The sequence below is a fragment of the Acipenser ruthenus genome, chromosome 2, assembly GCF_902713425.1.
Source record: "Acipenser ruthenus chromosome 2, fAciRut3.2 maternal haplotype, whole genome shotgun sequence".
NCBI classification, from domain to species: Eukaryota; Metazoa; Chordata; class Actinopteri; order Acipenseriformes; family Acipenseridae; genus Acipenser; species Acipenser ruthenus.
The window spans coordinates 92,931,045-92,943,269 of NC_081190.1; the positions used below are offsets into that span (position 1 = coordinate 92,931,045).

The 12,225-nt window shown below is 39.6% G+C and overlaps 1 protein-coding gene across 3 annotated transcripts in view; it reads left to right on the forward strand.

Moving 5' to 3' along the window:
- The window catches only part of LOC117409548 (dynactin subunit 1-like), a 61,036-nt gene that overhangs the window by 9,426 nt on the left and 39,385 nt on the right, over positions 1 to 12,225 (forward strand). For all 3 annotated transcript variants that reach the window (XM_059004006.1, XM_059004014.1, XM_059004018.1), the window contains exons 3-4: positions 3,639 to 3,717; positions 11,457 to 11,488. In XM_059004006.1, the coding sequence (XP_058859989.1) occupies positions 3,639 to 3,717; positions 11,457 to 11,488 (111 nt within the window). The remainder of the gene's footprint in view (positions 1 to 3,638; positions 3,718 to 11,456; positions 11,489 to 12,225) is intronic.

Below are 12,225 nucleotides of genomic sequence, written 5' to 3' on the forward strand. Positions count from 1 at the left end.
GCACACCAAACAAATGAAAGAAGCACCAAACTTTGTTGTCATTTTTTCTCTCAGACTCCCTCTATATACTACTACAACCCACAAACAAATCTGACCAAATACAATGTGAGAAATGTGCAAAAATGCAGAACATCAGACAGGGGGCAAATACTTTTTCACGGCACTGTATATTGTGTTAACACTAAGGCTACATACATACACAGGCTAAATGCGGTTGTGAGTTCACCTTTTGCTCTTAATACAGTTTGTATACACACACAGTTCGGTTACAAAGGGCAGCGACAACCGCACTAGTTAATCCTTTTCAGAGCAGGTATTGAGTGCAGTTGGTTAATGCTCACTAACTGCGTGTGTGTATTACAACCGCACTAACACAACCATATATATATATATAGGTGTCTAATGAGCCAAGTTGATTTTGTAATATTGATGAATAGTAAATTCATAACAGTGGTAAATAGTGCATACATATAATATACTTTTTTATTTAATCAAAGTACAGTTGTATGCAATTTTGTTGCAAGAAAAAAAAAAATGTCTTTTTGGTTTTGCAACTTAAACAATATGATACAATTTGTATCCCCAAATGCCACAGTGCGACCGCAACTTGTTTTTCCACCAATACCGAACGTCTCGTCTGTGTGTTTTGGCACTCCAGGAAATGTCTCATTAAATGACAAAGATGCATATATGACTCCTTAGACATGCGTACATTTTCAATCCAGCCATTTGGAAACCATTCAAGCCTTCTGGTAAGAAGATCGCCCAAATGTTTCGATCTACCGTCATGGTACTGCAGATCATCACCACTGTATTTAGCAGTGCAGAAAAAGTAAAACATCATCTTCGCTGGTTTTGCAGAAAAGAGCATAGCTGTGCTTGACGAGCTCTCGATCAAAACCTCACGATCGGCATGGCCCGAGTTCAGTGGCTTGTTGAAACAGGGAGTGCGCTCACTTCAGTAATGAAAGGTGTGTGTGTGTGTGTGTGTGTGTGTGTGTACAACACACAACCGCAGCAAGTGTCATTTGTAAATACGGTTGTGTATGTAGCCTTAGTGAAGCAGTATAGCTGTGATGTTTGAGAGGAGGTCAGTCAGTAGTCTGAAAGCTTACGTTTAACATTCAAAATGACTAGGGGTATTGAGAGTAAGAAATTTTAACTTTTAGTCAGAACAGTGGTTTTGTGTTTCTACCTAGCAACATGACCTGAATGCCATTGATCCTGAACAAATAAATTGGGTTGTTGACAGATAAGTTTGTGTGAGACATAACCGTGGCTGTAGTAATCCCATGGTGCCACTGGTACATGTAAGGAAAAATTGATGAGACCTGAAAAACAATATTAGTGAAAGTCAAAAATATGTTTATTGGTGTAATACAAGAATAGAACTATTTGAAGAAAGTAGAGACAAATGCTCTGGGTCACAGCGGATGGAATCTGTGCAACAGACAATGGCTACAGTCACTTTTTAATAACATAGAATACTCCCCTGTAATGGCATCATTTGAGACCCTCCCCACCTAAAACTGTGTGCGTGGCCAGTCCCCAAGCCTCACAAACTTTCCTCTGCATCTCTTATCTCCTGAGATTCTCCCACCCCTCCATGCAACCAAAACAGAGCAGAATAGAGACCCTTTCCACCAATGCCCATAAATGGTCATATTTGCTGACCCTGCATTCCAAAATACCGCACCTAAACTCTGTGCTCAATATCTCTCAATTGAATGTACCATACATCCCAAATATTAATATGGACTATCAAATTTCTTTACATACAGTAGTTTAATATTAGACACACCGGCGCATACCTCGCACCTGTGTATTAGCCGCTCCCCCCTTTTAAGGGCCCCGCAAAAATGCCTAGAAAATCGACTTAATCAACGGTTTTCACGAGATATCTCAATAGTGCAGTACAAATACAAAGAGACATTTACTGAGATAAAAATAATAATACAAGTGCTTTTAAAAAAACAAATTCCTATTGGGCTTTGTTTATTTATTTATTTATTTATTTATTCATTCATTTAGATTCGATTGATTTTTTTAGTATTGCATGCAGGACAGCAGCTATAAGATTGTTACCTTTATTAAAAATGTGCACGGATGAATCTACCAGTTAATCAACTAATGCCCATAAATTAACCAATCAAAAATTTGAATCGAGTGACGGCTCTAATTTCAGTCTATACGTTGTGTGTACGTGTTTTTCTTTTTTTACTTTGTAGTTAAGTCTCTGCAATGTTAAAACGTTATTTGCTTATTTAGGGTTTCTTTGCTTAGAAAATACTAACCAGGGCTGTCGGTATGCATCATAATGTAACATAAAGACTGTGTGTGGGTATGTAGATATGGTTTAAACGCTGACACCTGCATAGCATTTAAACGTTCTTAAAAATTTACCAAAAACACATCCCTAATACGTATGTCAGACTTATATATTGACATATACTGTATCTCTAGAGAAACTTGTATCCATCTGTGATCAAACTTGCTAAGGACATCCATTAGCAGAAGTGAAGAAGGTTGGTATTTAGGGATATATGGAGGTGTCTCTCTGTGACACATTCTACTTAAGCTTCATGTTTTGATTCCTCTAATTTTGTAATTAATATGCCATTTATTTGTTGAAAATGTTTTATATACTAAGATACTTTCTTCATTGTCAAATAGAAATCACATCAATCAGAAGACCAGTCTCATATAAAGAACTTGCTACAATAGCCTTTGCTAAGCAACTGCATTTTATGTATGAATGTTGTCTTGAAGATGAAAGCAATGAGCATTCATTTGACATATTTCAGGAATAACAAGTTAATGTTTGAAATAATAATGAGTATTGTGCTGAAAGATGTGGTATCCTAATTGGAAATGTTTATTGTTTTTAATGTTTTCTAAGCATACCCCTCACTGGTTCAGTGTATTGGGATTAATCATCATACTGTAGCCTAGTTCCATGAAATTCAAATAGTAAATAAAATAATAAAAAAAACTTTTACTGTTAGAATTAGAGATGGTAGAAATGATCCTATGTGGTTTGTTTATTAACCTAAACCCGGTTTTGGCATATTATTCAGGAAGTCATGTAGTGTTTCATCACACTTATACCTGTACCATATACCTATACTCTAATATGAACATTACGAAGACAAATAACCTTTATGATGCCGTTATCTATAGAACATGCATATGTGTTGCTTAAACTCATGTATAACACAGTACACCGTATTGATACCTCACATGTATTTTGAAACATGATATTGTCTCTGTCAGTCAGTTTCCCAAAATATTTCTAATATTAAAATGCTTGACTGTATTATATGTTTTATGATATTGTACCGTAATATATACAGCATTGTTTCATTTTTAGTACCCTTAATCATTTCAGGTAGAACTGTGTCCGTTGTATTCACAACTGTAACATAAGCATGGCATGCCCAATCGTTGGATCTCAGTCCTAATGAAACTCTCCAGGCAGGGATACCCTGACCTTCAGCCCTGCATACTTTCAATATTGATGGTCCCTAATGTGTTAGTAGAATATCAACCATAATGTAGTCCTAGGCCTTTTGTTTAATTTCAAATCTTTTGTTTTTTATGTCATTTAATTTCTTCTGTTTTTTTTTTTTTAAATGTAGATCCAGCTGGTTGACGATGGAGCAGACACCACTTCTCCAGAGACCCCTGAACCCTTGGCTTCAAAGTACCCCAAACGAGGTACTTGAAATAACATGCTGGTCATTTATTAAATGATTCTTTAAGCAAACACTATTTTGATCTTGGGTACAGTTAAGGCCGCTACACACCAGACGTGATGCGATTTTTCATCGGACGACAAGATACTTTCACAGCGACATGGCCATTATTATTGTTATTATTATTATTTATTTCTTAGCAGGCGCCATTATCCAGGGCGACTTACAATTGTTACAAGATATCACATTATACATTATTTCACATTATACAGATATCACATGACCATACAAACCCAAAGCGACACAGACGCGATGTGACAGATTTGAAACTGACAGATCTATAAAACTATTAAAAATTGCTATTGACAAAACTATGTTCATGATGTGGCCAGTACGAGTGTCTTCTCTGACAGTATTTCAACATATATGGCTATAAATCATACACACCAGGCTTATGCAGTTCCTTCAAAATGGAGTCCCATATATTATCTTTCATCTCTGTATCTTTACAATTGCGATGATCTTTATCATAAAGCTTTGGGTATTTTTCAATGGCAAGTATTATTCTTTTCTCCATCATTTTGGATACTGCTTCCCCCTGGTGGACACTGCATTTAAGCTGTTCTGTAATTGCTCAATTCCCTAGTTGTCACGTGAAGAAAGTCTCAAACAATAGAATTTAATCTTATTTATTTTGCGTGGCCCCCACATCGCCTGTCGCGTTGCCTTTGGTATATAGGTTCTGTTAATTTTGTTGCATCGCATCTGGTGTGTAGCAACCTTTATTAAAATATTTTGCAGCACCTAATGTTGCTCCGTGACTGAGAGGTCACTAGTATAAATATGTCTGTCTTTTAAGGCTATTGCCATACAACTGCAAATATTAATGCATTGTTATTAAGGACAGCAATTAGGCTTTTTTCAACAGGGATAAAACTCTCCTTCATTCACTTGTCTCTAGCAAATTGTCTGAACCTGTCGCTACCTGTAAACACAATCAGCAACAATTTTACATCATGGAAAGCTGTGTTTAAAATCAATACAGCAACTTAAAATCAGTTATTATCAAAACTACGATTGCATTAGTGTGTATCTCCCTTAAAGGAAATGTAAACATATGCAGCTATCCTCAGAGAGATTAGCTATTGGAATGTCTGAAACATCTGTCTGTCTGTCTGTCTGTCTCCATGCACCCAGTCTCAGATTCACTGTAAATGTCAATAGGCTGTGTGAGGTTCATTCTCATTGCTGGCAAGATGATGTGGATCTCTGTGTAGCATTCCACTGGTGAGGTTCAAGACCACAAAGAATACAAAAAAATAAATAGCTGTCTAAAACTCACCAAAGTAGGGGATGAGTGCCAACACCGTCTTTGATTTGTTGTGTGTTCCGGTTCCATAATAACAATCAAGGCAAATTTGTAGATTTGGTTTGGTTGGCTGTGCCAACAAGTGAGGTAATGTTTTTAACCCACAAAACAGGATATTGATTATTTAGATAACTGGGTAATATAATGCATTAATGGTGCACTATTAAATACATTTAGCATTCGTTCAATTGGACCCACTACCGACCGGTGCTTACATCCCCAGTCCGGTACCAAACTGGTCTTGTTCGGGTCTTGACCTGCCCGGTTGCGGTCTATAAGCAGATTGAGGCAGCACCTGTACAACTGTATACTGTACACTGCATTGCTTGCTTCTTGCATCATGCCTGGGTTTCTTCCTGCCTGGGGCCAGAGCATGCCAAGGAGGCACTGGTGAATCACAGTTTCTGTGAGTTTTGTGCACATTTCTCTAAGCGCACACTGGAGAAACATCTCTCCCGCAGCTCTACAGAGTGCTCTGCGTCCCTCACTCCTGCACAGCGCTCTTCCCCATCACAGAGAGGTGGCTGCATCCTCACCCCATGGCTCTGTACCATGGGAAACCGGACAACGCACCAGGGAAAGTAGCCCACACAGGAAACAGTCTTCACTGTTTCTCCGTCTCCTCCCCTGGGTAGGAAGAAGAGTCACTGTTCCAAGCGATCGGTGAACTCAGAGCTGATGGAAAAGTTCTTGGCAGCTGTTTCCCACCAACGAACTGTGCTCGCAGGAGTCAGAAAGCACATCACCTGCGGTTAAGCTCTCCCTGTCGGCAGAGCTTCTGCCGCTGTTCAAGAGGGCCACTGCAGTCTTGCAAGTGCCCTGGCCTGCACAAGGTGAGACAAGGCAGTCCACCTCTCCCGTGTCCCCGCAAGTGCACCTGGATTTTCTTATTGAGATCCAGTTGTCCTGCTGTTACCCAGTCAATTGACACGCTATATAGAGTGCATAATGCGGAGAAGCTGAGCCTGGCCCAATTTCCACCGGTGGAGGCTTCAGTTGCCGCTTTGGTACACGCGCCTAATTTAGTGCTTCTATCCAAGGACGCCACCTGCCCCAACAAGCAGTGCTGGGTCTTGAAGGCGATCCTCAAGCGTGCCTATTCAGCCAGTGCGTTCGCCGCACAACTGAGCAACTATAATAGTATTCTGGTAGCCTACCAGTCCCATTTGCTGAGGTCCCTTTCCGACAGTCACAGGCCCTCAACAGCTGGAGGAGCTGCACCTGTTTAATAAGAACCTGCTCTGGGTGTCGAAAGGTAACAGGCAGACTTTAAGCAGGAACCTGGCTGTGCTGGTTGCTGCACGTAGCCAGCTTTGGCTTTCCATTTGTTTTAGATTTTGATTTGTCTACTTTTGGGATGTATTTGTTTTGTGCCTCTAGTACTACATTTTTGAAAAATAGCTATCCTTTCTCTGTGGATGTTTTTGCTACTTTACTCCAATCTACTTCTGTTAGTCTCTATTTCATTCCTTCATAGTTTGCCTTTTAAAAATTGTAAACCTTTGCTTTAGTCATTACTTTTTGGGTTTTAAAAAGCACTTCAAACACCCATCGGCCGAGGCAACTGTTATATGCCTTCCCACCGCTTGCCCTACTCACGCTGTGTCTGAAAAAAATCAGGCAGGACCGGGCCAAGGTGTTCGTTATTGGACCAGGAGACCCTGATGCAGCTCCTGAGCAGCCAGCTGTGGAGACTGCCCAAGCGCCGTGACCTGTTCAGTCAGGCACGGGGGACCTTATGGCATTCTGACCCATCGAGTCTGGAGTTCTGGGTCTGGCCCCTGAACGGCTGCATTTGAGCCGTCTGGGGTTTTCTAATAGGGTCATTGACACCCTGCAGAATGCCAGAGCACCGTCCACGTGTTCCCAGTACGGGTACAAGTGGGGTGTTTTCCAGACGTGGTGTCTGCCTCGTGGGTTCGACCCCACAACCTGTCCCATGGCAGTTATCCTGCAATTTTTGAAGGACCTTTTTGATTAGGGGAAATCTCCCTCCACTTTAAAGGTCTATGTGGCAGCAATTTCTGCTTGCCATGTCAAAAGTGACTCGGTCTGCCCAGGATCTCACTTCCGGGCAGGGCAATTTTGGAAAGGGGCTTGCTGGCTTTGGTCACCTATGAAGGATATTGTTCTTAGCTGGAGGTTAAATGTGGTGTTTAATGTACTCATTAAGCCTCGATTTGAGCCCATGCATTCACCTGAGCTGAAGTATTTATCACTCAAAGCGGCATTTTTGCTTGCTATCACCTCAGCAAAGCGGGTGAGCGAAATGCAGGCATTCTCCATAGCGAAAGCCTGCTTAATTTTTACAGAGGCCAGGACTAAGGTTAAGCTCCGTACCAATCCTGCCTTTTTGCCGAAGACAATCTCGGCATTCCATGTCAAACAGTCTGGAATTGGAGGCTTTCCATCCACCTCCTTTCCAATCTGACAGGCAGCGACAGCTTAATACGGGCCCTGACGTACTACGTTGACAGGACGAAAAGTTGGAGGCAGTCCAAACTATTTTTTTTCTGCTGTGGGGCGAAGACCCATGGTCAAGCCCTGTCTAAGCAGAGGCTGTCCAAATAGATGCCAGACATGGTCAGGACTGCCTATGAGCTGGCCAACTTGCCCCCTCCAGAAAAGCTTACTGCCCATTCCACCAGGGGCATAGCAACTTTGTGGGCTTTATTTCAGGGTGCATCTGTCAAAAAGACATTTGCAATGCAATGGGGTGGGCTACACCCCACACATTTTCTAGGTACTACAGACAATATCATGGAGCCCCAAAACCCTGGTTTTGGAACTAGAGTGTTAAGGGCGGCTTCTCAGTCAACCCTTACAACAGACATGGAGGTGAGTTTCTCCCTCAATTTTTTTACTTACTAGGGTTCCATATGATAACGCACAAGCATCCTCTTGGCTTAGCCTTGTAGCATTCCAATCGTTCTGCAATATTGCCCTTGCGACGGCTTTGGTACTCTCGCCCATACGGTAATGGTTACATTTCGTACTTGAAAGGGAACGTTAGGTTATTATCATAACCCTGGTTCCCAGAAATAGAAATGTAACCATTAACCTTCAAGGTCGCTGCATCTATGATTGCAGTATGGTTGAAGGCAAACTGACGAGGTCTGTGACTGCAGTGTTTTTATGTCCTCGGGGGGTGGGCCATGACTATGTCACAGGCTCGTCGAGCAGCTTTGATATATCTTATTCAGGTTTCGGGTCTTTAAGAGGTAAATACCCATACGGTAATGGTTACATTTCTATTTCGGGGAACCAGGCTTGTACTAATAACCTAATGTTATCTGCCTTTCAATTCAGTTGGTTACACAGAGACCAATATGTATTTATTAAAAGCTCTCTGTACTTAAGAATGGTTTAAGTTGAGGTACACCCACTGAAATTAACATATTATTTAAAGCAAGACAGATTGTCTTCAAATAAAAATGCCTGCTTACTTACTTTTAAGTTACAATAATAAAAAAAAAAAAAGTGAACCACCCTGACATATATCCACCGATCTACAGACAGGCATATTTCTCCATACATTGTATTCCCAATAACTTGTGCTTAAAGTCCTAAAAAAGTTTGAGTTAAGTTCCCTAGATGTACTGTATGTAAAATTATGTAGTGTGTTGTACTAAATAAAACCAATCCTGCACAATCAAGTTTGATATTGAGGTAGGATAAACTCTGACCTGACAAAAAAATATATAATTAGCCTCTGATAACAGTTTATTTATGGGTGGATATGGAAGTTATTTTTTGTGTTATCAGGGTTTTCTCAACCACTAGGCAAAAAAGAAGACTTTGTTCAGAAGCGAATGAGGATAGCTTTCTGCTGCAAGTCCCCTATAATCAGCTGTTTTTTCAAAGTGAGGGGAGTGTATAAGAGCCATTGTAAAGTGACATGCCTAAGGATTACAATTTAGATTCTACTTTCTTACAATGGGCTATTGGGCCAATAGCTGAGAACAAGATGTGCTCTTCATATGAAGTCTGAAAAGAAACATGGAGTAAATGAATTCATGTCTGATGCACTTTTAGTGATTTACTGTTTGTAGGTAATTCAGCTTGGCATGTCTTAAAATCCTTAATTCTAGGATCGGATATAAAAACCTTTTTTTGCAATGCACCTTGTTGGGTTTTTGCAGATTCTGTAATTGTGTTGTTGAATATGTGTTACGTTTGAAACTTGCAACTTGTAATACAGAAGTAAAAAATGCAGCAGACATATTAATCACAAGGACACTGACATAATGTGTAAAGGGCTCAGTATTCCTGGTGCGCCATAGTGTCAGTTGTTGCTGTGGTTACATGTAATTTTGCTGCAGTCTTGGGACTGCAGTGTACAGCATGCGAGTTTAGTATCCCTCCATATCTGTGAACCACAACAGTGGGTAAGATTGTGGATACTTTTAACAGTAGATAAGATGCTGGTAAAACAATCAGCTGTCGGTGTTAATGTGACATTTCTTTTTATTCATTACAGTTTCTCATAAAATACATATTCGCGTTGATATTCCCTTCCTGATTGTAAGAATTAGACTCCTTTCTGTCTTACATTGAGCTGTACATGTGGTCCTCATCGCTGTCTAATTAGTTTGTATGCCATTTCTTGTGTTTAGGCAAAGGAGTATAGTTCCCAAGCAAATACAGTGCTACCTTGTTGCAATACGGTTGTTAGAGTCCATAATTAGGAGACTGCGTTATTTGTGTTTTGCCTTGTAACAAATATTGGCATTTATGTTCCTGAAATGATTTGCAATGCCCACAAGCCAAATTAATATTGTAGTGTACACTGGAAAATGAAGGAAAGAGACACACACAATTTGCAGGTACTTGAATCCACGGTTTATTGGGACGATTAAGCCCGGCCCCTGTTATACTGGGCCACACCAAAAACAACAAACAGTCCTGCACTCTTACAGCAGCACATTCACACAGCAGCTTGTCTCACTCGACTCTCACCAGTCGCTCACCAACCCTAGCTGAGGCAAGCTTACTGCTTCCCTGCTAACAAACACACACACGCAAACAAACAACAGGGTCCGTAGACCAGTCCTGCAACAGTATAAATCCTGGGTCGTTACAATATGTACAGTGTAATAGAAACTGCTATTCCACCAGTTTAAAGATTACACCACTTTTATTTAAATAGTATATTTTTTTATAATAAATGTTGTAAACTGTAAATAAATAATACAGAATCCAAGGACGTTTATACACAGTTGTATTGTTTTGTAACATTAAGAAAAAAAAATACAGTGAGCACGGGAGCTTTATAAGTACTATACGACCCAGTTTCAACTTAAATGTATTTAAATACGGTAATGTAAAAACAACAATAAAACAAAAACACAGTGCTGTAGGTTTCTATTAGAATTTATCCTAGCATAATTCATGATAACATCACGAGAATCTGGAACGTTCACCCAATGTTTGCAAGTCAAATTGCATTATGGGGGTAATGGGAGCCACGACATTACCGTGTTATAACCGATTCCGCACTATAATAGGTCACGTTATAATGGGGTAGCATTGTACAATGTGTTTCAGGGCCCTGACACTTGCAAAGGTCACATCTACATTTGGGAGACAGTCTTTTGCTTTGTTCGCTGCTGTGGCTGGAAACGAATCACCCGTCCTTACCTCATCCACGATCTTTTGCTTTTTTTTTAAACTGTTTTTTTTTTTATATAAAGTTGTAATCACCTGAGTTTTTACAATCCATTTTCCAACTCTTTATTTGCATCTAAATTGCATAACAGTTTTTCATTTCATAGTCTCACAAAGCAAAAAAAATCTGTAAAACAGAAGTAGGTCAGGCCTGCATCTTTTGCAATATGTTATATATGATTCTTGTTTCAATTTGAGCAAAAGGTACAGCACTATAGACCATTACTCCATGTTTGTGGAGGAGAGGGATGCAATGATATAGTATTGTATTTTCAGATTTGTCAAGAAAAATGATATTAGAAATAAGGTAAATAAGGTTTAGAACATTTAAGGACTACCACAAGGATTGCTTTTGAATTAAAAGTCAATAGTTGTCACACCCTCAACTTCAATGGATCTATTTCTGTTTGTTAGGGGACCCCATTTTACTGGGCATTCACATATCCAGCTTAGTTTAGAGGCATCTAAACATCCGGAACTGCACTGTTTTGAACATGGCATGTGTTATGTTTATTTACAGTTTATTCTGACTCCATCTACTCTTGATTGTGTTTTTGTGTGACACTGTCTTTTTAGAATCATACTTTATACCATCTTAGTATCTGCATATTCATACCCCAATGGTGTTTATATTCTGTAAAGTGTACATGTTATGTTTCTGGGTGGAGAAAACTGAAGGTTAAATTAGTTAATTTGGCTATAATATATTTATTTTTTTCTCGCAGAGCTGTTGGAAACTCCTAAATCCAGCAAACTGGTGAGTAGGATGTTTTTATTCAATTTCCAGATGTCTATTCCAACAAAACAAAAATCTGAATGTTTGACTCGTTAGATTTTTTTTGTCCCTTTTATAAGCTATGGGGAAACATATGTTATTAATTTATATATACATAATGGTAAGATGCATACAGCAAACAGATTCACACAAGTGTGCATTATATGTGTGTGTATTGCTCGCATGGATCATGTGCACAAGAGGTGGGCTCTGCTGGCAAGGTAAGTTTTACACAATCGTAGGAAATCCAGCCCCGGATTCCATGAAGAGGATGGAATCATTAAGATGTATTCTATGGACATTATGTACTATTTCCTGTGGAATGGATCATCGCTTCTATTATTTAAAATGGAAGATATCTTGTAATAAGGGTGAACAAACAAATCCTCAGGCAAAACCCACCTTCTATTTGGTCCTACAGCTACCTGATGTCACTTCTGGCATAATTCAGGAATTAGCCTTGATAAAAGTTGATAAAAAGAAAAATGAAACAAATCAAGACATGTCAGACTTTAGTATTGCTTTATTAACCACACCTAGGTTTGTGGCCTAGTCTGATTCAGTGCAGTGGTAGACTTATCTGTTATTCTGATTAAACTGTAGCTTAATTATTATTTTATTTAGTTCAATGCCTGAACTCATGTTAAAACTGACCTCTGGTGACCATAGCACTAAATAGCAGGCAGACAGGTGCTAAAGTGGAGCCCTGGTTTTCATAT